We start from the raw sequence: 26250 nt of genomic DNA on the forward strand, positions 1-26250 counted from the left end.
TGGGAGCCGAAAGAAGTCGGTATCATACATTGTCGAGCGCATCTGAGAGGAGATGGTGATGTAACCAAGGGAAATCGGATGGCAGATAGTGCAGCTAAGCGTGCTGCTGAATCAGGAAGACAGGAGTATGTAGGGCATATAGCTGCTCTTATACCAACTCCACTGTCCCAATGGACTCCAGTTTATACAGCTCAAGAAGAGGAGTGGTTAAAGACTGAACCGGGAAAGTATCTGGAGAACAAGTGGTATCAGCTAGAAGATGGAAGAATAGTTATACCAGCATCGCTAGCGGTAGAAATTGTCCAAAATTATCACAACGGGACACATTCTGGGAGAGACAGTACTGAAGAATCTCTTAGAAAACATTTCTACATACCAAGATTGTCCAACTTGACTCAGGCCATTGTACGCAGATGTGTAACGTGTGCTAAGAATAATGCAAGACAAGGACCAGTAAAGCCACCAGGAGTTCAGTTTATGGGGGGACTCCCCATGTCCGATCTACAAATAGACTTTACAGTGATGCCTAAATCGGGTGGACATCGTTACCTGCTGGTAATTGTGTGCACCTATTCAGGCTGGGTAGAAGCATGTCCTACTCGTACAGAGAAAGCAGGAGAAGTTGTGAGATTCCTGCTACGAGAAATAATACCCCGATATGGACTACCCTGTTCTATAGGATCGGACAATGGTCCAGCTTTTGTTCACCAGTGCCTACAACAACTGACTCATATGCTTGGTATAAAGTGGAGGCTTCATACTGCATATAGACCCCAGAGTTCTGGTAAGGTAGAGAGAATGAATAGAACTATAAAGAACCAGTTGGCTAAAATGTGTCAGGAAACCCAACATAAGTGGAACGTTCTCTTACCTATAGCCTTATTGCGAATCCGCAGTACCCCTACCAGAAGGATGGGCCTCTCTCCTTTTGAAATCATGTATGGGCGACCACCTCCCGTACTTGGTAACTTAAGGGGGGACTTGAGTCAGTTGGGAGAAGGAATTACCCGGCAGCAGGTTGTAGAGTTGGGTAAGACTATGGAGGAGGTACAGAAATGGGTACAAGATAGATTACCTGTGAATATTTATCCCCCTGTTCATAGTTATCATCCAGGAGATCAAGTGTGGATTAAAGAGTGGAATAATGTACCGTTAGGGCCCAAGTGGAGAGGTCCTTATGTTGTTCTTTTGTCTACCCCTACAGCAATAAAAGTAGCAGAAGTGACTCCGTGGATACATCACTCCAGGGTTAAACCAGCAGCAGTCGATTCTTGGCAAGTTACAGCAGATCCAGAGAATCCCTGCAAGATCCGGTTAAAACGCACTACTCAGTCGGAGTAACGAGGAATTATTGTGGATTACAAATTTTATTGTTACAGGTGTGAGTGAGAAGGCCATAATAAAGCCTGTCCGCTTACCATCACATAGTGTATAAGCCAGGAAAGTCTCGAAGGGACACCTGTGAAGATGAGCAGAACTCCATTCCCTGCAGCCCCTCACATCCTGGAAGCTGAGGCGCCATCGCACGGACGAAGACTGAGGATGACGGCGAAAGATGTGCTTTTGATAGTGTTTATTTATATGTGTTTTTATATTCAGGAAGGTAGAGGTACCGACACTCCTAGCTGTGAGGTATGCATTAAGACTACGAGAACAGGTAACCATATTTCCCAAACCCTAATTTGGCATTCACAATACGAATGTAAAGGAGATGTATCGAGATGTAGATACTTAAATATAGATTATAGTGTGTGCCATTTAGGAGTAGGAGAACCTAAGTGCTTCAGTCCGGAGTATCAGCCTCGTACAATTTGGTTGACTCTCAGGAATGGAGATCCTCAGGGGACCCTAATTAATAAAACGGTGTTAGAATCCGTACATTCTTCGGGTGTTCTGCTATTTGATGCGTGTAAAGCGATATCGAGTGGTAGAAAGCCGTGGAATGTATGTGGGGATCTTAGATGGGAGAGGACGTATGGGTCTAACGATAAATATATTTGTCCCAGTAGCAAAAATAAATATGTAAGTCCTAGATGCCCAAATAGAGATTATAACTTTTGCCCATATTGGTCTTGTGTGGGGTGGGCAACTTGGGGACAGACAGTAGACAAAGACATGATAGTGACTAAGTTGCCGACTAGCCCTTATTGTAAGTCTATGGAATGCAACCCAGTCCATATACTCATTAATAACCCCGACAAGTTCTTAGATAAGTATGGAAATTTATTTGGGTTTCAAATATACGGGACGGGTTTAGATCCTGGGACATTATTGTTTATAGGAATAGAGACTGATACGGTATCCTCCCAGACTCATCAAGTATACCATTCCTTTTACGAAGAGATGAGTATAGATAATAAGATCCCCCATAATGCTAAAAACCTGTTCATCGATTTAGCTGAAAGTATTGCCGGTAGTCTTAATGTTACCAACTGCTATGTGTGTGGAGGTACTAACATGGGAGACCAATGGCCTTAGGAAGCAAAGGAGGTAATGTCCGGTTCTGAGGCAGTTCAACAATTAATATCTTCACAAGCCGATTATCAGATGAGTGTTAGAGGTAAATCTGAGTGGAGATTAAAGACCTCCATCATAGGTTATGTTTGCATAGCAAGGAAAGGAATAATGTATAATACTTCTGTAGGAGAATTAACTTGTCTAGGGCAAAAAGCTTATGATGATGATACAAAGAATACAACTTGGTGGTCGGCTTCAAATGTCTCAGAACCATCTAACCCGTTTGCTAGATATGCCAATTTAAAGGATGTGTGGTTTGATCTATCCATCACATCTACTTGGAGAGCCCCAGCAAATTTGTACTGGATCTGTGGTAAGAAAGCCTATTCGGAGCTGCCACAGGACTGGGAAGGGGCATGTGTGTTGGGTATGCTCAAACCATCCTTCTTCTTGTTACCGATTGAAACAGGTGAGACTTTAGGTGTTAAAGTGTATGATGTGAATCATAGGAAGAAAAGGGGACCCATAGAGATAGGCGCCTGGGAAGATGATGAATGGCCTCCCCAGCGTATCATAGATTACTATGGGCCAGCCACGTGGGCTGAGGATGGTACCTTTGGTTATAGAACCCCTATTTATATGCTCAACCGTATTATAAGATTACAGGCGGTGGTTGAGATTATCACAAATGAGACATCACAAGCGCTCAATCTTCTAGCGAAGCATAACACCAGGATGAGGACAGCAGTCTACCAAAATAGATTAGCCTTGGATTACCTTTTGGCAGTAGAGGGAGGTGTATGTGGGAAGTTTAACCTAAGTAATTGCTGTCTTCAAATAGATGACGAAGGGCAAGCAATAGCTGAGCTTACTAGCCATATGGTTAAACTAGCGCATGTGCCTACTCAGGTATGGAAAGGGTACAATCCAAGTAGTTGGTTTGGTAGCTGGTATGAGTGGTTTGGAGGGCTTAAGGCAGTGGTAGGTGGAGTCCTACTGATTTTACTGTTGTGTCTACTCCTACCGTGTCTTATACCCTTAGTAGTTAGGTCTGTGCAAAGCCTGATAGGAAGTATAGCAGAGAGGAAGGCTGCTGCACAGATAATGGCGATATATAAGTATAAGGCTCTAGATCAGGGAGAACCAATGCAAGAAGATGAATGTTGAAGATTCACATCATAAGATAAGTCTGGTCTGGTTCATGGTAACCTGAGGTATATGCAAACCAAGGTTAAGTGATGCCTCAAGTAATTGTGAAATATCAGAGGCATCAAAGGGGGGAATGTGATGTAATTCCAGTAAAATACAAGTTTAGCAGGCTAAGATTGCCACAAGGCATATGTATGTATATGTGTTTGTAGTATCAGTTAGTTAATAACACGTAGCTAAGATACTGTCATCACTGTACTGACCAGGTGCAGGAATGTAAGAACTGGAATTACGCGTCCCTCTCCTTTGTATCAGATGAGCCACGTGGTTAGACCGGATGGATGAGTTTAGACTCTATTCATTAAATAGGTTAAGGGTATGTGTGGGTGTAGTTAATTGTGGGAGGAGCTACAGTGCTATATAAGGAATGTACTCTATGTATTCAGTACTCAGACTTTGCTGTATTTTGGTGACGCTAGTCCCTCTGAGTCCCGATCGGTGATCCAATAAAGAATCTCTTCCTTCCTGAAGAAACCTGTGTCCATCTCTCTGTGCTTGGCTTCCGTCAGTTTCTCCGGTATCACTACTAAACCCCAGCCCCCGGCTCTACTAAACCCCAGCCCCCGGCTCTACTAACCTCCCCACCTCTCCTAAACCCCTGCACCTGTTTTAAAAAAACAAAAGTTCAGTCACATTTTGTATCCAAATCTGGAGTCCTAATGTCGCTGTCGGCACCCTGTGCCAGATCTGAAACCCCTTTAAGGTGGAGCATGTAGATGTCACATCAGGGCATGATGTTGCCCGCCTCCATGCGCTTCTGCCCACCTCCATGTGCCTTCTGACTGCATCCGTGCACTTCTGCCCGCCTCCGCCCACTTCCATGCACCTCCTCCTGCCTCCGTGCGCTTCCAGGTCCCCTTAGCAATACATTTCTTTGATGGACCGCAAAGATATTCATTGTGGGCCGCATGCGGCCTGGGGGGTGCAAGTTTGACATTAATGATCAAAAAAATTAATTAATATTGGGGATGCACCAAAATTTCTGCTGCCCAAATTATCGGACGAAAATGGGCCTATCCCGTTTCGTCCGAAAACAGGTCAAATTTGCCAAAATGAAAAAAAAAAATCATTTTTAATTTAAAAAAAATATATCTTTTATTTTTGTAGTGCATAGTTTAACAGACATGCTTGCATTAACTATTCAGATGATTATATATCACAATGAAGGATAGTAATGATAACCTGAAAGGTTAGGCCCAGAATTTTTATTTCGGTGCATCCCTAATATATTGTGACCTTTTAATCTCCTGGAGTTATTACTCATTCCACTGGTGCACAAATCGTTAAACACTCGTCTGGTTAATGTGTCTTTAAAATGGCAAACTGATGTGTCAGCATGGTACTTGTTTTTTTATTAATAACGTAATTTCTCCTGAAAGCAGTCGGCATATGTGATTTGTGCCACACCTTGCGACTTTGCAGGAGATGCGGATCCTGAATAGACTGATTGATTAAGGTGCACTCTGTGCTGAGAATGGTCTCCGCAGTGCTTTACGCCTGTCTGATGGCTGTTGACTATTGTCATTTGATGCTCAGGTCGTGTTTTGTGAAGAGCCTTTTGTAGCTAAAATAGGTTCCAGTGATGAATCGGCTTTATTGTGTGTTCCGTGCTAACACAATTATCAGAAGAGCTGCTGCCAGAAGTACCGTTTAAAACGCTTTTCACATGGTGGAAGGGCATAGAATTAGGATTCTGGTCTATCAGGAACATAAAAAGAAAGAACAAGACCTGAAAAAGAGGTGGAAAAGCAAGGAGCTCTGCTTGTTCCTGCTTGTTGACTAAAATTGATGTTACAATGGGCTGAAATGGGCTTTGCTCAGAATTGAAAACAATTTAGAGTTGTTGAGGGTCATTTTTTCTTTAACTTTTTTTGTTTTTTTGTTTTTTTGCATCAGGGTTGTCCAGGATTTCCTGATGTGGGGCCCTGGAATTAATTCTCACTCTTGGGGGCATAGAGACTGTTTAGTGAATGCCAATAGGCATTGCCGGTAGGGTGTTTTCCTTTTTAAAGGGAAACTCTACTGCCCATACAAAGTTTACCAGACATACTCCCAATGAAAACCTGCACGCATTTACTATGCATTTTTTAATGAGGTATTTCTAAAACCAGCTTGCAAAAGTTGCAGATCTCTTGTCTGAAGCCGTTGTAAGCCCTCCCTTTCTAACCCCTACCAGAATTTATGAGGCTGTCCAATCACAGACTTCCAAATGCAGCTTAATGAGAATTCTTTGCAAGGCAAGGGCATTTGATGTTTTTTCACTTCAGCTTCACTGAGCTAAACAAACCAGTAAGTAACAGGTCTGACATCTAGGGAGGGTGGGGGGGAGGTATAACAAGTTCACAACCTTGATTTCCATGTTTCATATAGTTGTGTGTGTGACACATTGGAATCACTGTTTGTTCCAAACTGCAGAATTGGCTAAATGGTCTGAAATGCATTGTACCAAATATTCTTCCTGATTGTTATACATGTGACATCCTGTAACGTGGATAGGGGTTTGTTTGTTTGTTTGTTTTTACATAACATCAGAATAGAATTCTATCGCTCTTTATCCTGGCTCCTTGTTCATTCATTAAACAATATTTCATTCTTCCTTTTAACTGACTTGTGATCCAATAATTCTTAGGTACATACAGGAACTTTATATGCAAACATTTCCCATAGAACAGGTTGGTATTCTTATTGTGCCCGTGGTTAGATCGCTCTCTGGGTCCAAGGTCACTGTCTCATTGTTTCACGGTTTGTTAGTTTGTTTTTTAGGATGAACAATTATTTCTAATATATTTATTCCACCTAGTAGGTAATTTAAAGCAGGCTAAAACATATTGCATTTCTCTCCCCAGTAACTGGAATAGTGACAGGATCACACCTCCTAAATGTCCCTGTTTTGGAAGGATAGTCCTTATTTTGTTCCCAATGTCCCTCTTTTGTAGGAGTTCCATGTTGTTGGTTTGTCTGAGGGAATAACCAAGCTCCGCAGCAATAATGCTCCCAGGAATGTGTCTTTAAACTACTATTAATTTGTCCGTTTGAAATGCTGGGAGGTATGCAGTAACCCTTTAAAGCATAGTGAGCACATTTACATCTAATACATGAGATTCTCAGGAACAAGTGTTTTTGAGAAAGAAGGGTCAATAATGTTATTAAACTTGTTTATAGTTTCCTAATTTACATTTTTACCTGCTTTAAGGCAATGTCATGTCATGTTAGCACATAAGCTAATAATTTATCAAGAAATGAAAAGAAAGTGAATTATTAAGGAGAGAGTCAACCATAAAATAACTATGAAAATCCAGCATTTCTCATAGCACTAGTAAGCTAACCTACGGTTCCACCTTATTTTTGTGGAATATTCCCATTCCCATCTCAATGCCAATGATTTTGTTTATCAGTAGGCTTTTGTCCTTTTATAGGGAAGCCTCACTGCCCAAACAAAAAAAGTTTAGCAGATATACCCCCAATGGAAACTTCCATCTATTTACTTATGTATTTTTCATTGAAGTATTTCTCTTGTCTGCAGTCTTTGCAAGCCCTCCCTGTCTAACCCCGCCCAGACTTTCTGTGGCTGCCCAATCACAGACTTCACAATGCAACTCAATGAGAAGGCTTTGTAAGGCAGGTTCTCTGGGCAATTGCTGCCTCTTGAGTTTAGCTTCACTGAGCTAACCAAACCAGGAAGTAACAGGACATGTTGTCTTCTTGAATACCAGGGGGAGTAACCAGATTAATTAATAAAAGTGGCAATTTCTACTGAAATCTGCACTTTTTAGGAAATTGAGAGGGGGGAGGGGGGAGAAGGACACACTCTTCACATGTAAAGCACATCCGCAATCTGAAATCCTTTGGGGTCGGGAGTGTCCCTTTAAGTATCAAGTCCTTATCTTTTGCCATCATCACAATCTGGTCCCTAACAAGTCTTACGCCAACATGGAGTGTCCGTACGTATTTTGCCGGCTCCATGCGAAACCATGATTTCCCTGTTTCATATTCCTCTGTGGCTTCTATCTGTCCTCTTCTGCCCTGTTATTGGCCGTATACCCAGCCAATCAATTCAGCCCTGTGCACTAAAAATGCTTGAAAGGCTGATGGGAGTTTAGTTGGAGCACTGCCGTTTGGCAAATCCTGGTCTAAAGGAAGAATTGTCCAGGTTCATCGCATCAGCAGTTACTAAACATAATTTCTTAAAATTCTCTGCTAGCCAAATCTGGGACTTGCAGTCCAACAACATCTGAGGGCCAAGGTTGGACAGCCGTTGCCTATTTTCCTGGAGGGCATTTACAATTACACATGAAATAGGAGATAGACATACAATTAGCTGAAAATTGTAGATGGATGCAGATATTTTCGGGGATTGATGGCAAATGTGATATTCTCTGACATGTTCTACATACGTATCCCTATATAGGAGGAAGACGTGATTACAATGAGTATCTGACGTCAGAACAAAGATAGTGGATATTATGGTGGGTGCTTTTCACGGTTTAGTAAATCTACACCAGTGTTGTAATAATTGCTACAGAAAAAAAAAGCTGTGATATTAAGGTGTGATGCTTCTTCTTTTGACATCTCCGGATTTCAATGGCTGGTCAGAACAGTGGTAATGTCATTGCCTTAGAACTGAGGAACCCAGTTTCATTCCCGGTCAGCCCACCGCACCAGTAAAAGGGTCTTTGGCAAGACCCCAAACGATACATAATCGCCTACCTGAAATAGAAGCTCCTTTGAGCAGGGCCTTCTTTCTTCTTGCACTGAGGAACATGATGACTCTATATAAATGCTATTAATAATAATTCCACCCAGAATGTATTAATTACTGTGTGTACATCATCTGGCCTGATCTGTACTCAGCATAAAATATGAGCTTTACATCATCTGTTGGGTTTTATCTGCCCTTTAGGACATGGTGAAGAAATCAGACTATTGGGTAGATGTGACGCAAGCCTCACTTTGGAATCACTGTTTGTTCCAAACTGCAGAATTGGCTAAATGGTCTGACTTGCATTGTACCAAATATTCTTCCTGATTGTTATACATGTGACATCCTGTAACGTGGATAGGGGTTTGTTTGTTTTTACATAACATCGGAATAGAATTCTATCGCTCTTTATGCTGGCTCCTTGTTCATTCATTTTAACTGACTTGTGATCCAATAATTCTTAGGTACATACAGTAACTTTATATGCAAACATTTCCCATAGAACAGGTTGGTATTCTTATTGTGCAAGTGGTTACATCTCTCTGAGTGCAAGGTGACTGGTTTATTGTTTCACTGTGTATTTAGAATGACCCGGGGACAGTTATATCTGATATGTTGACACCACTCAGTAAGTAATGAAAGCGTTCTAAAACATATCTCCCCAATAACTGGAATGGTCACAGTTCCATACCTCCCAAGTGTTCCTAATTTGGAAGGACAGTCCCTATATTGATCCCAAATCCCTCTAATCCTAATGCCCCTCTTTTGCAGAAGCTCCATGTTGTTGGTTTGTCTGAGGGAATAACAGAGCTCCACAGCAATAATACTCCCAGTAATGTGTATATAAACTACAGTGAGTGTGGTTAGAAATCAGTCTGTGTAAATAAGATACATTGTTCTTGTTGTAAATTATATTTTAGTTCCATAAATTATTAGTAAGTCACTCAAAAAATTCTCAAAACGGCCCCATCTATGTCCACACTCCACTTGACGTGCTAAAAATTAAGTGCCCCTCCTTGTCCATTTCAAATGTTGGGAGGTATGCAGTTCTTCTTTAAAGCATAGAGTGCTCAAGTCATATTGAATAAGGACATCCTAATCTATTTGGCATTTATACCTGCCTTTAGCCAATGTCACATCATGTTAGCAAATCAAAAGCTAATAATCAACAGGAAATTAAAAGAAAGTAAATTATTAAGGAATGAATCAACCATAAAATATTAATAACGTAAATTCGGCACGCCTCGTGGCATTAGTGAGCTAACCCACAGTTTCACCCTTTATGTTTGTGGAAAATTCCCATGTTTAGTTAAAAACACACCTTTGCTCCAGGACCGTGCATAACAATACCTGCTCTTTAACCTAAATTCATAATAGAATTTCTTCAATGTGATGATTATGAAATCTATGAGAGAGCCCATACAAGATGGTAATGACTATATACCGTACGATTGCTTGTATGGTGATAGCAGGGAGTAGATTTGCTGCTGTATTAAGTCCTATGCATGGACACGCTACCATAACCTAACCAGAGAGGGTAGGTTGTTATGTCAATTGTGGAATGTTCCCTTAACCATTAAAGTTGGATACAAATATTGTAGATTTATATCTAGTGACAGGTTCTAATTTAGGTTCCATGTCTCCATTAAAGCTGTAGTAGTTATGGTGATGGGGATATTGCTTGAAAGAAACATTCTATAACCACTTAAAGGGACACTATAGGCACCCGGACCAGGCCATCCTATCTAAACATTGCAGTTTTAGACAGAGGAAGGCTAGTGTTGGGAGTACAGCTTTGTATTGGAATAAAGTGTTCCTGTAAGCTCATTGCAGTTATAGTTCCCTTCCAGCTCTATGGATGTGAGTGCTGTATGGGTTGCATTTTGTATTGTGCTTGCTTGGCACATAGACTGCTTTCTGCACAAAGACCTCTGTATTAAATCAGGTATTCTGTGAGTCAGTGTATAATTGAGTCAATAATTACATTTCCTCTGGCAGTTTCAGGGCATGGAAAGTTTTAGCAATAATTCATGTTAGATATGCACATTAAATTCAAAAAGTTTTACAGGGAACTTTTAGTATGGCACCCCTCCATTTAATGAAGCACATCCTCTTAGGAGTTGCATTTACAGTATATGTTATTCTGTGCGGGAATTTATTACCAGGTCTCCATCATTTGGGAAATATGAACGTATTATTTATTTATTTATAAAATATTTTACCAGGAAGGATACATTGTGATTTCTTTTGTTTCCAAGTATGTCCTGGGTTATCAGCCTCAACATTACACTCACAGCACGTGGAGTACACTCACAGCACGTGGAGTACACTCACTGTGTTACTGGCACTGTACTCACACTCACAGCACCTGGAGTACACGCACTGTGTTACTGGCGCTGTACTCACTCACAGCACGTGGAGTACACTCACTGTGTTACTGGCGCTGTACTCACAGCACGTGGAGTACACTCACTGTGTTACTGGCGCTGTACTCACACTCACTGCACGTGGAGTACACTCACTGCGTTACTGGCGCTGTACTCACACTCACTGCACGTGGAGTACACTCACTGCGTTACTGGCGCTGTACTCACACTCACAGCACATGGAGTACACTCACTGTGTTACTGGCGCTGTACTCCCATTCACAGCATGTGGAGTACACTCACTGTGTTACTGGCGCTGTACTCCCATTCACAGCATGTGGAGTACACTCACTGTGTTACTGGCACTGTACTCACACTCACAGCACATGGAGTACACTCACTGTGTTACTGGCGCTGTACTCACACTCACAGCACGTGGAGTAAACTCACTGTGTTACTGGCGCTGTACTCACACTCACAGCACCTGGAGTACACTCACTGTGTTACTGGCGCTGTACTCACACTCACAGCACGTGGAGTACACTCACTGCGTTACTGGCGCTGTACTCACAGCACGTGGAGTACACGCACTGCGTTACTGGCGCTGTACTCACACTCACTGCACGTGGAGTACACTCACTGTGTTACTGGCGCTGTACTCACACTCACAGCACGTGGAGTACACTCACTGTGTTACTGGCGCTGTACTCACACTCACAGCACGTGGAGTACACGCACTGCGTTACTGGCGCTGTACTCTCACTCACTGCACGTGGAGTACACTCACTGCGTTACTGGCGCTGTACTCACACTCACAGCACGTGGAGTACACTCACTGTGTTACTGGCGCTGTACTCACACTCACTGCACGTGGAGTGCACTCACTGCGTTACTGGCGCTGTACTCACTCACAGCACGTGGAGTACACTCACTGCGTTACTGGCGCTGTACTCACTCACAGCACGTGGAGTACACTCACTGCGTTACTGGCGCTGTACTCACATTCACAGCACGTGGAGTACACTCACTGCGTTACTGGCGCTGTACTCACAGCGCGTGGAGTACGCTCACTGCTTTACTGGCGCTGTACTCACAGCACGTGGAGTACACTCACTGCTTTACTGGCGCTGTACTCACAGCACGTGGAGTACACTCACTGCTTTACTGGCGCTGTACTCACAGCACGTGGAGTACACTCACTGCGTTACTGGCGCTGTACTCACACTCACAGCACATGGAGTACACTCACTGCGTTACTGGCGCTGTACTCACACTACACTCACTATATTAAAGCACTAGAGTTACCATGAACCATGGGGATAGTGTAGATAGTGGGTTCAATGGGGAAGTACTGGAGTTGCTTAAGGCTGTGTTAGATAGGCTCCCAGGGGGGGGCCTTTGTTGTCTGTCCCAGTTACTCTTCCTGCACAGGCCCATGCACAGGATAGGGGTCAGTTGAATGCCCGGTCAGGTAGGGCGTAGTGCTTGCAGGTTGTGAGCTGTCCCCACTAGGGATGCATGTGGCGCTGGATGTTAAGGAAAAGATTGTCATGGGTGAATACGTGGATTTACTGTCCCTGGTCCCCCGGGCCGGGAGTCAGTGGATAGACCGCGGCGGGGAGATTCGGTGGACGGCGACAGAGGTAAGCAGTTTGGGAACTGGCTGCAAGGGTTCTCCATATTTGCAAGTGTGCTGACGCGGGCCTTCCCTGAGAAGGCACCAGCGTTATTTGGGTATTTAGACCTAATATGGGGGGCGTACAAGGTTTATGGGGGACAATGTTGGTTTCGGTATGACCAACAATTTCGCCAGAAGATGGCGGTGTGTGCAGGTATGGATTTTGGGGTCCAGGACGGGTGCCTTTGGCTCTTGCTGATGACCCCCAGTCATCCGTCCCCCTTTCCAGCAGCAGCCGGCGCGCCGTCCAGTGCGCCGGCCGGGCAGCGCAGGGGAGTCTGCTGGCTCTACAATGAGAGTCATTGCAAGTGGTTTGGATCATGTCGATTCAAGCACGAGTGCTCTCATTGTGGAGGGGCCCACCCTGCGCTGCGATGTTTCAAGAAGGGCAAGCATGGCGGGAGATCCAATAGGGAGGATCTCCCTAGAGCGGAGGACGCCAGTGAGCGTGCTAAGGATGCGCCCTTGGCTCGACCGGTATCCCAAGCATAAGGATGCCGGGGTTCTGCTGGAGGGGTTTTCGACAGGGTTTTGGATTCCGTTTGTTTATTCGGATTCCCCATCGCTGGCGGGCAACCTGCGTTCGGTTGTGGGAAAAGAGGCTATACTTGAGGATAAGTTGAGGAAGGAAGTTTGTTTGAGCAGCATGGCCGGTCCGTTTGACACACCTCCATTTCCCAATTTGCGGGTATCCCCGCTAGGGTTAGTTCCTAAGAAAGAGCCAGGATTCTTTTGTCTCATTCACCACTTGTCCTACCCATCAGGAGGGTCGGTGAATGATGACATTGACAAGGAAGAGTCACACGTTCGTTACGCCTCGTTTGATCGGGCTTTAGAGTTTGTCCGGGAGGCAGGGAAGGGAGCTCTGTTGGCGAAGTCGGACATCGAGTCTGCTTTTCGACTGCTCCCGGTCCACCCGGACTGTTTTCACCTCTTGGGTTGTCGGTTTCAAGATTCCTTTTTCTTTGATATGTGTTTTCCTATGGGCTGCGCTATCTCTTGTTCTTACTTTGAAATGTTTGCATCGTTTTTGGAATGGGTGGTTGCTCGGGTTGCAGGGATAGAGTCGATAACTCATTACCTAGACGATTTTGTTTGTGGGCCCACGGGAGTCGGATGACTGCGTGGTGCTCTTGGATTCCTTTCGAGCCGTCGCGGCGGATTTTGGCGTGCCAATAGCGGCCGAGAAGACGGTGGGACCAGTGGGAGTCCTGTCCTACTTGGGGATTGAGGTGGACACGTGGAGCATGGTTTTCCGTTTGCCGGACGAGAAACTAACTCACTAACCTGCTACGGTTGGTGGATTCGGTGAAAGGGGCCAAAAAAGTACAGCTCCGGCAGTTACAGGCCTTGTTATGGCATCTGAATTTTGCCTGTCGGGTATTGCCGATGGGCAGGGCTTTTTGCCGTCGCTTGTCATTGTCAACGATCGGAGTCAGGCAACCATTTCACTTCATTCGAATCACTCACCGGCATCGAGAAGATCTGCAAGTTTGGAGTTCATTTCTGGGTAGGCACAACGGGCAATCCTGCTGGCTGCGCCCGGCAGTGTCCAACACAGATTTGGAATTGTACACTGACGCGTCCGGGTCCGTGGATTTTGGTGCCTACTTTCAAGGGCATTGGTGCGCGGAGGCCTGGCCCCGACAATGGCTAGAGACGGAATTGGTGAGTAACTTAACGTTTCTGGAGCTCTTTCCCATTGTGGTGGCTGTTGAGCTCTGGGGTGTGGAGCTGTCGAATCGGAAGGTGGTGGTGCACACGGACAACATGAGTGTGGTCCATATGATCAACCGATCTACGTCTGTGTCGCCTCCGGTGTTGACGCTCCTCCGGCACCTGGTACTGCTTAGTTTAGCACATAATTTGTGTTTGGTTGCGCGCCATGTGCCTGGGGAGCAGAACATTATAGCCGACTCTCTCTCTCGGTTTCAGTGGGACAGGTTTCGAGTGGCGGCTCCAGAGGCGGAGCGGTCTGGCACCTCGTGCCCGGAGGGTATATGGGACCTGGTTTCCACCATTTGAGCCGATTGGCGAGGGAGTCGCTGGCGGAGTCGACTTGGAGGTCGTATTCTGCAGTATGGCGAAAATGGATGGATGTCTGCAAAGACAGAGAGGCGTCTTCGGACGAAGGTAGATTAGGAGCGACTCTGGCCTTCTTGGAGTCACTCTGCGAGGAGGGTAAGTCGGTAGCAGCGGCAGAGAGGTCGTTAGCGGCCCTGTCTTTTCTGTTCCAGTGGTGTGGGTGGCAGGATGCAACCAAGGCATTCTGCGTCTCGCGGATCATGAAGGGCTGGAAGAAGGGCCGTAAGCGGGACTCTCGGCGTCCCATCTCCTATGAGATCTTGTCGTCTGCCCCAGATTTGTGTTTCGGGCTACGAGGTTCTCCTGTTCCGGGCCGCTTTTGCTATCTGCTTTTTTGCGGCCCTTTGGATAGGTACGCGGGGGCCAGCTGCCATGCAACTCGCAGATATCAGGGTCTCGACGGGCGACATGACGTTGCTCATTCGAAAGTCTAAGACTGATCAGGTAGGAGTGGGCGCATCGTTCGGATTCTGGCTACTGGTGAGCATTTTGCCCGGTTAGGTTGCTGAGGGGTTTCTTGAAGGTGCGAGGATCGGAGGCGGGGTCCCTGTTGCGGCACCGGGATGGGTCAGCACCCGGTTTCAATTCGCCAGGGTACTTTGGGCAGGGGTTGTTAGTATTGGGTTGCCTCCAGGTTTGTACACCAGGCAATCATTTCAAATCGGGGCTGCCACCCAGGCTAGTCAGCTGGGCCTCCTTACAGAGGCGCTCAAGCGTTTGGGGCGCTGGCAGTCGGGCCGGTACCAGCTCTACGTGCGCCCCCATTTTCTGTAGGCTAGCAGCGTAGCAGTGATGGTTGTATGTTATTTTCGTTGTAGGTCCTTCTCCTCGATTTGTCTGGATCGTGGGACATTCATTTGTTTATTGGGCTGCTAGGCGTGCTGAGACTAGACCCTATGGCCGTAACCTCGGTTTATCGTACGAGGTAGCACGGGTACGTTGGAGGGGGATTCGGGGATTGTCATGGGACGGGTTGTACGCCGAGCTGGTACAGCTCCGGTGCTGCGTGTCAGGGCCGGTGACCTTGGTGGTTCATGCGGGCGGGAACGATGTCTGACGGCGACGGTCGGTGGACCTGGTTCGTGCGATGCAGCATGACGTGGCCCGCTGATTTGTGTTGTTCCGGGACCTGACCCTCGTCTGGTCCGAGATCGTTCCACGCCCGGTATGGCGGTCCGGGGGTCATGGTAAGGCATTGGAGCGCTATAGGCGTAAGGTTAATATGACCATGTCACGGTTTGTACGCCAACTGGGGGGTATAGTTGTTAGGCACTTTGAGTTGGAAGGGGTTAATGATGATGTAATGAGACGGGATGGTGTTCATTTGTCCCCCATTGGGTTAGATATCTTCAATATGGGGCTACAAGCTGGAATTGAGGCGGCGCTGTCGGCAGGGGAGGGGGGGGGGGGGCGCGATGCCGGCGCAGCGTAGTGCGCGAGGTGGGCATCGTGGTGGCGGGTTTCCCTGGACAGCGCAGAAGAAAAAAGGAACTTTGGGGAGACGACAGCCTACACAGAGCTGATGGCGAGGAGCCGGCTGTCGAGGCTCATGGTACAGAATTTGGGAGAACTGCCTGTTGGGAAACACCCAACAGCTGGCAGAGTTGGACTAAGTTAAAATTATTATATTAAATAAAGCTGTGGCCGTTGCCCTTATCCACAAGAAGGAAGTGTCACGTGTATTATTGGGGGGGCAACGGGTTTGTTGGTTGGGGACTGGTTGGGTCAGCAGTCATGTGTGCTAATGTGCGTTATTATATACATGACGGCTTATATTTATTTAATATGTTTTTACCAAACAATCTGTAATTTTATAAGTGATCCATGACTGGAAATAAAGTAACACGTCCAGTCACATGGAAGATTTGCTTTTTTTAATCTAGCCTTTTAAATGATTGATGTAATTACATGTTCTGCTCTTCCATGTCTTTCTAACATTTTAATTAAGTCTTAATCTGCCATTAATTCACGTGTTAAAGCCATGAAGGGACTGATGATGATAACCCCAAACATTTCAGTTCGGTTCTGTCATTCACGCAACATGTAAATATTCATTAAAGCATTAATATTGCTAAGATACAGTGGAACTTAAATTGTCATTCAATTTTTCTTCTCACTTCTGGTTTTTGGTACCAAGTACTGAACTTATTTGAAAGCAGACTGTTACATGTACATTTACCCATCGTGGAGAAACAGAATTGGACTTTAGCCAAGCACATTTTTAATCTATTAATTTCCTCATACATGCCGTTGTCACAAATATAGATGCAAGCTCCATGCTCATCCAATGCAGACCTGATCATCCACATGTTTTGTAGATGATGCTATCCCTTTAAGACTTTTTGGTTCTCTCATTTTAGAACCTTATTTCATGGTACATATGAAATTCACTATTAAAGGTCAATATTATGTGATAAAATTTAATTCCAATTTCTATAAATATATACCGTAGTTTTGTGTAGCGGTTTTGGAACTTGTGACTGCTGTAGTTTCAGGACATCAAATTTTGCAAAGATTTATCTTTAACACCTTAGTTCACTCCTTGTAATACGTGTCCTATAACTTTCACAAATAAGTGAAATTCAGGACATATGAGACATTGAGACATTTTAACATATGAGACATTTTAACAATCCAGATTAATAAGTGAATATATTTAAATGATTTATTTACTTTTTGCACTAGTAGTGCAGAAATAATTTTAAAAAGACGCTGTAGGCACTAAGACCACTACAGGACTTCTTTGGACTTTCAAAGATTGCAGTACCGACTTTCAGTGACTACACACTGCATGGAGACACTGAAGGCTCTCCATAGTTGCATTAAATCAATGCATCTCTATGAAAAAATGCTGATTGGTGCAGAGCAGTAATTTACAGCGCATGTTAACTTGCCGTTCAATGCTTCCATATGGGGAAGCTTTGCATTGGCTGAGATCATGGAGACTGATCATCTCAGCCGGAGATGGTCGTTCATGCACTTCAAGCTTCTGTAACATGTCAAGTTAAAAAAAAAAAAAAAAAACATTGGGTTAAATCTATTTCAAGGGACGCATGACCTTCACTATTAAACTGCAGTATATGTATTGCAAAAAAATAAATTTCATGAAAATGTAAGAGATAATGTCCCATATTAAACAGCCCGCGTTGTCTTATTTTATAAATAGTATGTGAAGTGCAATCGTGGAAAAGCTATTTTGTCCTAAAGATGATGTGGGCACAGATGCAGCTTGGGGCTATTTGCTGAGCAGAGTTGAAACCATAATTTACCAGAATAATGTCCTTTTAAAATTCACTAAAGTGAGAATTCAAAGTGAATTTTATATTTTAGATCAACATAGCCGAACTGGAAACATTCTCTAAACCCGCTGTGCTTTCAGTTTGGCTAATCTGGCTCTAAATGTAAAATCACTTTGAATTCTCCCCTTAGTAAATAACCCAGTTTGTGATGATTTATGCTGAATTTGTAGCACTCTGGCAGGAAGATCTAATAGAGTTCACGTTAACAGCAGAGCGATCCTCATTAACCTTGACACGGCACCTCTGATATATTTCGGCTGCCAAGGCTTCTAGTAGCAGCCGCCGAATATCCCTTAGTACCGGTAAGTAGCTACGTTGATAACTGTAGGGTTTTCACCTCCGTGGGGTTTAATAAGCAGGGAACTGGCTTCAATAATATTTAACCCCTTCCAATACTGCATGCTTGTGTGCAACTCATTGAGGTTTATCCACTGAACAGTGCATCGTGAATAAAAACGAAATTCGTGAAACCCAAGGCTAAAATAACTGAATACATCTGGAAATAGACACATCAGAGAATTCTTCTAGCTTGCCTTTATTGGAATAGATTTTGCCATTCAGTTTTTAGTTAAGCCAAGTTCACGGTTTAGTAAAGTCTCTAAACTGGTAATTATTATGGGGAATGAAAAAGTGGATTGCATGTTTTGGGAAAAAATAAATAAATCTTCAATTCAGCAATTTTTATAATTTAGCAATAGTGTTGCAGTAAATGCGGTTTGTTTGCCTGTTTCACTGCAATCTCTGTTTAGTAAATCCCTTGATGTACATTTATAGAGAGGCCATGCAGTGCTGCACGGATCCCCCTGCTTGCTGTATTAGTATTCAGACTGAGATCTCAAAGCTCTGCATTGCCAGCACACGTGAGCCGGCCGCTCTTGCTGCAATGCCTTCTCCATTCATGCAGCAAATTGTGACAGGTGTCTGCACAGGGGGATTATGAGGACAAGATATGTGCTCGCTCTAGATTTTTCCTGCAACCTTTTTACTTGTTTACCAGCCCTGCGCCTTATCTCAGCCCATCTTCTCTCACTTCCTTTTTTTTTTTTATCATTAAATTAAAATGGCTACCTAGGGAGACTGAAGGCAGATACAGTTTATCCAGTTGCAGAACCTCCCCTGAGAAATTGTATGTATTGTATATTCTGCAGGCTTTGCTCGAGGTGCGGTGACTGCAGTGTAGTCACATGGCATCCTGTGCTGTGCGGGGGATTCAGAAAATCTAACAATTCAGCATGCAGAAATGCACAGATACATTGGGTGTCCTGGGTGTTGCAGGTAAACGGTCTCAGAGACAGACATTAACCAGATTAATTTATCCTTGGCAATGTGTTTTCCCATCTCTGGATATTGAGAAAGCGTTGAGTCCTGGGCAGAATAGACAGAATTCCCATGAGGCCCTCTCAGTATATTTACTAAAACCATTACAGTATTGGGTTGGTGTTGGTTTTATCGTTAACCTAAGCAGTTGGTCCTTTTTATATCATTGCCTGAGCTGGCTCTTGGCATAGGAGTAGACTTAGGAGGAGCACGTAATGTGGCCAAGATACACTGTACCCAGAGCCTGTGCAGTCCATGTTTTCGCTGTTAGTCTGGCTATTGAGCTGGAAGTCTTTGGCCATGGTAGTTAGGACCTCTTCTCTATTCTCTCCGTACTGAAATAAAGTTAACTCCTAAATGGCAGAGAATTGAGCAGTGAGACTGCAGGGGCACCAAAATACACCAAAATTGCTTCATTAAACTAACATTGTTTTGGTACCTTTAAGTTGGAGGATGTGAGATTTAAACCAAACCCCCATCATTTACAGTTGACCCATGCTATCCCAGTTGGATGAAATTGACTGTTAATGTGGAAATGTTACATTTGCATTGTCAGTGAGGCTGAGTAGGAGATGGGTTGACACACCACTAGTGGAGGGCACCTGGACACTCTAGCCATCATTACCACTACACCATGCTGTGGTGGTTAGAGGAATACCTTAGTGTCAGGAATACAAACATGTATTCCTGACACTATATAGGTCTAAATGTGCCGTTTAGCTCTCCGACCCCCATTACCCTAGTTTAAAGAAAAAAAAAAGTTATTTGCTCACCTTTTATTTATTTTTTTACAAGCGCTGCGTTGGTCTCCTCGCAGCTGGCCCAGCCCCCTCTTCGCATCCTTGGCTGAAATCATCCATTTGATGATCTCAGCCAATCGAATGCTTTCCCATAGGAAAGCATTGGAAGGCTATTGTGCATGTGCAGCAAAAGCCACACTGTGCCAATCAGCATCTCCTCATAGAAATGCATTGAGTCAACGCATATCTATGATGAATGTTCAGCACCTCCATGCGCAGTGTGACCCAGGAAGTACCTCGGGTGGCCTTCTGAGTAATGCTCACTTGAGGTGTTACTAGGCAGTAATGTAAACATTGCATTTTCTTTGAAAAGGGGAGTGTTTGCATTGAAAAGTCTGCAGGGACAAAATATAGAACCTCTACATTACTTATTTACAGTTACTTAAGTTACTTAGCATGTGCCTTTAAGGATAAATCCAGTGCCTATTTTTTTACAGAAAGAGATTTAGATGTGTGGAATAGCTTTCAAGCAACGGTACTAGAGACTAATGGAAAGGAACATTTTAAGGCGGCTTTGGAATGACAAATGGTGTTCTGTTCAAAAACACGAATAAAGCCTGTGCCAAATGGTCTTTATCGTCTATCAAAATCAATGTTTCTGTGCTAATGAAAGATCTGTCGGGACTAAGAACAGAGACTGTTAAAGCGGCGTTGTCACTTATGGCGGTCTTTGCATATGTAAAGACTCCTGGTGTCATGCCTGCTTGGTGTGCCGCAGCTGATATGAAGCTGAAGGAAGAATTAATCACCGGAAGCTATCCCTCACCGGCGCCAACTTCATTCTTCAGTCCTTCTATCTTCAGCTCCTGGTGCTTCATCTGCTATGAGCTGCGTCCATGTCATACTCTTGTGCAAGTGCGAGAGTACATCACCGAGACTTGTGTAAGATCACAGGATCCTCCATAAATCTGTTTGATGCTTGAGAAATTGCCTCTATCTTACAACCATTACTAGCAACAGATGTAGGAATCGACAAAACACTATGGTGGAAATGGCTTTCTAGCAAGTTTTATCAACCTTGGCTTTGCCTAGAAGACAAAGTATTCAATTTCAAAAAATGTAGTTTTATGAAATATTTAGAATTTACAGTGCTTAATCAAAGAGTCATTCTAAACACCATAACAACCTTTAAAAAAATTAAAATAATAATATTTCCGGCTGCTGCTTGTCGTGCAAATTAAATTCATTTCTGCATATTTGCATGTTTTACATGCCTTATCAATATAATGCATTTAAAATGCGGGCAACTTACAGCCCGGGTTGTCCCTTTCCTCACCATTAACAGTGCTTAATATTTTACATAGTTACATAGTTAGATAGCTGAAAAGAGACTTGCGTCCATCAAGTTCAGCCTTCCTCACACCTGTTTTTTGCTGTTGATCCAAAAGAAAAAAAAAAAAAAAAAAAAACCCAGTTTGAAGCACAATTTTGCAACAAGCTAGGACAAAAAATTCCTTCTTGACCCCAGAATGGCAGTCAGATTTATCCTTGAATCAAGCAGTTATTACCCTACATTGAAAGATTATATCCTTGAATATTCTGTCTTTGCAAGTATGCATCTAGTAGCTGTTTGAACATCTGTATGGACTCTGATAAAACCACTTCTTCAGGCAGAGAATTCCACATCCTGATTGTTCTTACAGTAAAAAAACCTTTCCTTTGCCTTAGACGAAATGTTCTTTCTTCCAGTCTAAACGCATGGCCTCGTGTCCTATGTAAAGTCCGGTTTGTGAATAGATTTCCACACAATGGTTTGTATTGGCCCCGAATATATTTGTATAATGTTATCATATCCCCTCTCAGGCGACGTTTTTCTAAACTAAATAGGTTTAAATTTGTTAACCTTTCTTCATAGCTGATATGTTCCATTCCTTTTATTAATTTTGTAGCCCGCCTCTGCACTTTTTCTAGTGCCATGATATCCTTCTTTAGAACAGGTGCCCAAAATTGCACAGCATATTCAATATGTGGTCTTACCAGTGATTTATAGAGAGGCAAAATTATATTCTCGTCCCGAGAATGAATGCCCTTTTTCATGCATGACAATACCTTACTGGCCTTGGCCACTGCTGATTGACATTGCACATTGTTGCATAGTTTGTTGTCTATAACAATTCCCAAGTCCTTTTCGTGTGTTGTTATCCCTAATTCGCTTCCATTAAGGGTATACGTTGCTTGTGTATTCTTTACGCCGAAGTGCATAACTTTGCATTTTTCAACATTAAATTTCATCTGCCATTTGAGTGCCCAGTCCTCCAGTCTATCTAAATCCTTCTGCAGCAAAGTAATATCTTGCTCACATTGTATTATTTTACAAAGTTTTGTGTCATCTGCAAACACTGAAACATGACTTTCAATGCTGTCTTCAAGATCATTTATAAAAATGTTAAATAGAAGGGGTCCCAGAACAGACCCCTGAGGGACACCACTTGCCACCTCTGTCCAGCTTGAAAATTTACCATTAACGACAACTCTTTGTATTCTGTTTTTAAGCCAATGTTCTACCCAAGAACAAGCATTTTCATCGAGACCGATTTCCTTGAGTTTGAACACTAATCTTTTGTGTGGAACTGTATCAAATGCCTTGGCAAAATCCAAATAGATCACATCCACTGCAACACCCTGATCTATACTTCTACTTACTTCTTCGTAGAAGTATTTACTTTATACTAATACTAATAATACTTTAAGTATTTATTTTAGTTCATCCTTCTACGATTTCCTTGATACGGCTTTTGTTTATTTAATTCACTGTATGTTTTTTTTTCTCTCTTTGCAGATTGAAAATAACAAGCTTACCCTTCCTGTGAATGTTAACCAGCAGGTGCCAATTCAGGAGACTGGAATTAAATCTCCTGACCCCACTGTCCTCACCGTGGAGCCGTCTCCCCTAGACAAAACCAAAGGGTTCTTTGCCGACGAGTCTGAGCCCCTTCTCCGTTGTGACTCTACTTCAAGTGGGTCTTCTGCACTCAGCAGGACTGGTTCATTCATAACCAAAGGTAAGAAACATAGAATGTGACGGCAGATAAGAAACATTCGGCCCATCTACTCTGCCCAATTTTCTAAATACTTTCATTAGTCCCTGGCCTTATCTTATAGTTAGGATAGCCTTATGCCTATCCCACGCATGCTTAAACTCCTTTACTGTGTTAACCTCTACCACTTCAGCTGGAAGGCTATTCCATGCATCCACTACCCTCTCAGTAAAGTAATACTTCCTGATATTATTTATAAACCTTTGTCCCTCTAAATTAAGACTATGTCCTCTTGTTGTGATAGTTTTTCTTCTTTTAAATATAGTCTCCTCCTTTACTGTGTTGACTCCCTTTATGTATTTAAATGTTTCTATCATATCCCCCCTGTCTCGTCTTTCCTCCATGCTATACATGTTAAGATCCTTTAACCTTTCCTGGTAAGTTTTATCCTGCAATCCATGAACCAGTGTAGTAGCCCTTCTCTGAACTCTCTCTAAGGTATCAATATCCTTCTGAAGATAGGGTCTCCAGTACTGCGTACAGTACTCCAAGTGAGGTCTCACCAGTGTTCTGTACTATGGCATGAGCACTTCCCTCTTTCTACTGCTAATACCTCTCCCTATACAACCAAGCATTCTGCTAGCATTTCCTGCTGCTCTATTACATTGTCTGCCTACCTTTAAGTCCTCAGAATAATTCACCCCTAAATCCCTTTCCTCAGATATTGAGGTTAGGACTCAATTATGACTAAGTGACTACTAAAAAAAGACTGGACATACCCCATTTGCAATACCTTGGGTTGTCTACTTTTGCAAATGGTATGCCATCATAGGGGCAATTCTTATTCCTGGGCTACCATACGGTCTCAAAGGCAACGTAGCCAATCTGGTGAATTTCAATGTGAAAAAACGGAAAAATGTAACATGCTATATTTGACCCTGTAACTTTCCAAAATACCATAAAACCTGTACATAGGGGGTACTGTTTTACACGAGGCTTCGCTGAATACAACTGTGTATTTTATTGCAGTAAAAGCAAACTTTCACAGTTTTATTCACAGTTAAAATGTCATGCAGAACTAAAAAAATAACATTTTCCTAATTTCCCATATTTTGTAATTTTTTATTCATGTTAAATTATGTTTCATAGCTAAATATTTGATGTTAAATGAAAGCCCTATTTCTCCTGAATAAAATTATATATAATAGGTGTGGGTGCACATAATATGAAAGAGGTTAATTACGACTGAATAGACATATAGTAAAATTCCAAGTTTTGTTTACGTTTTATTTGGAACAAAACGTGTACATTTGGCTCAGTCCGTAAGTGGTTAACAGACTTTACGTGTTGGGAAAGATTTTTATTTTCAATACTGACTTAAAGGGACACTATATGCACCCAGACCACTTCAGCTCATTGAAGGGGTCTGGGTGCACTGTCCCAATTTCACAAAGTGCTGCAATATTGAAAATGGCAGTTCCAGAGAAACTGCAATGTTTACGTTGCAGCTATGTCTGCCCACAGTGGCTGTCTACCAGACAACTACTAGAGTGCTTCCTGGCTTCTAACGGACCTTTGGTCTGGTAACTGATGCTGGACATCCTCATACTCTGCATGAGGACATCCAGCGTCAGAATTTTCCCCTTAATCAATGCTTTCCTATGGGACGATCTAGTGTACACGCGGACATCTGCACTGGGTTATGGTGAGTAAATAAAGGGTTTTTAACCCTTTATTGACAGACTGGGCGAGGGGGGGTTGCAGAGTGAACTATTGTGCCAGGAATACAGCTTTGTATTCCTGGCACTTATAGTATTTATTTAATGGTGTGTGTGTGTGTGTAACACCCAACTAAGATTGCAATTATGGAAAAGAAGACTTGTAATGTATTTTTTTTTTATCACGCAGAAAAAAAGGACACAGTTTTGCGTCAAGTTCGTTTGGACCCCTGTGACCTTCAGCCTATTTTCGATGACATGCTTCCTATCCTGAGCCCTGAAGAACTTCATGTCATTGACAAAATCCCACAGGAAGAAGACAAGCTTGACCGTCTTTTTGAGATTGCTGGAGTAAAGAGCCAGGAGGCCAGCCAAAAACTCCTCGATTCTGTCTACAGCCATCTCCCTGATCTGCTGTAGCATTAACAAAGTAATTAAATACTGGAATACACATACAGCACTTCTTGCTTGCCTGTCACTGGTAGGGCAAGCGGGTCCACTACTGCTTCAGGCCAGTCAATGTTGTTGCAGGAGGAGAAACTATGGCGTTCTGATTATCCTTTTAACCTATTTTGGCCATTTTTAAATGGAAACCTTGGTCAGGATGATTGATGTGTTACATGTTCTTACTTATTGCAAGCAGGGAATTCATCTTTGCAGTTATGGGTCGATAGTGATTTATTTGTTACAGCATTCTAAGAGAATATTAGCTTTTTATTTTTCAGGCTTGGTTTAACTGAGCAATCAACTTTTGATATATCATGGTATATATTAGCATATGCTACTTTGCAGTGTTGTGATAGCCGTATCCATTAAGTCTTAAATATATTATGGTTAATGTTTTTGGTTAATTGCCACCCTTCCATTGGGGGCGACAGTGTTCCCTGTAGTCGCAGCTGCTGTTCCGCGTTCCCTCCAGTGGGAGCTGCTGCTGCGTTCCCTCCAGTGGGAGCTGCTGCTGCGTTCCCTCCAGTGGGAGCTGCTGCTGCGTTCCCTCCAGTGGGAGCTGCTGCTGCGTTCCCTCCAGTGGGAGCTGCTGCTGCGTTCCCTCCAGTGGGAGCTGCTGCTGCGTTCCCTCCAGTGGGAGCTGCTGCTGCGTTCCCTCCAGTGGGAGCTGCTGCTGCGTTCCCTCCAGTGGGAGCTGCTGCTGCGTTCCCTCCAGTGGGAGCTGCTGCTGCGTTCCCTCCAGTGGGAGCTGCTGCTGCGTTCCCTCCAGTGGGAGCTGCTGCTGCGTTCCCTCCAGTGGGAGCTGCTGCTGCGTTCCCTCCAGTGGGAGCTGCTGCTGCGTTCCCTCCAGTGGGAGCTGCTGCTGCGTTCCCTCCAGTGGGAGCTGCTGCTGCGTTCCCTCCAGTGGGAGCTGCTGCTGCGTTCCCTCCAGTGGGAGCTGCTGCTGCGTTCCCTCCAGTGGGAGCTGCTGCTGCGTTCCCTCCAGTGGGAGCTGCTGCTGCGTTCCCTCCAGTGGGAGCTGCTGCTGCGTTCCCTCCAGTGGGAGCTGCTGCTGCGTTCCCTCCAGTGGGAGCTGCTGCTGCGTTCCCTCCAGTGGGAGCTGCTGCTGCGTTCCCTCCAGTGGGAGCTGCTGCTGCTGCGTTCCCTCCAGTGGGAGCTGCTGCTGCTGCGTTCCCTCCAGTGGGAGCTGCTGCTGCT

General features: G+C 43.9%; 1 protein-coding gene across 1 annotated transcript in view; it reads left to right on the forward strand.

Annotated features, from left to right (window-relative positions):
* The window catches only part of TNFRSF21 (TNF receptor superfamily member 21), a 93504-nt gene extending 68022 nt beyond the window's left edge, over window positions 1-25482 (forward strand). The window contains exons 5-6 of the mRNA XM_063442053.1: window positions 22690-22912; window positions 24797-25482. Of these exons, the coding sequence (XP_063298123.1) occupies window positions 22690-22912; window positions 24797-25026 (453 nt within the window). The 3' untranslated portion in view covers window positions 25027-25482. The remainder of the gene's footprint in view (window positions 1-22689; window positions 22913-24796) is intronic.
* Window positions 25483-26250: the final 768 nt, after the last annotated feature.

The sequence above is a fragment of the Pelobates fuscus genome, chromosome 2, assembly GCF_036172605.1.
Source record: "Pelobates fuscus isolate aPelFus1 chromosome 2, aPelFus1.pri, whole genome shotgun sequence".
NCBI lineage: Eukaryota > Metazoa > Chordata > Amphibia > Anura > Pelobatidae > Pelobates > Pelobates fuscus.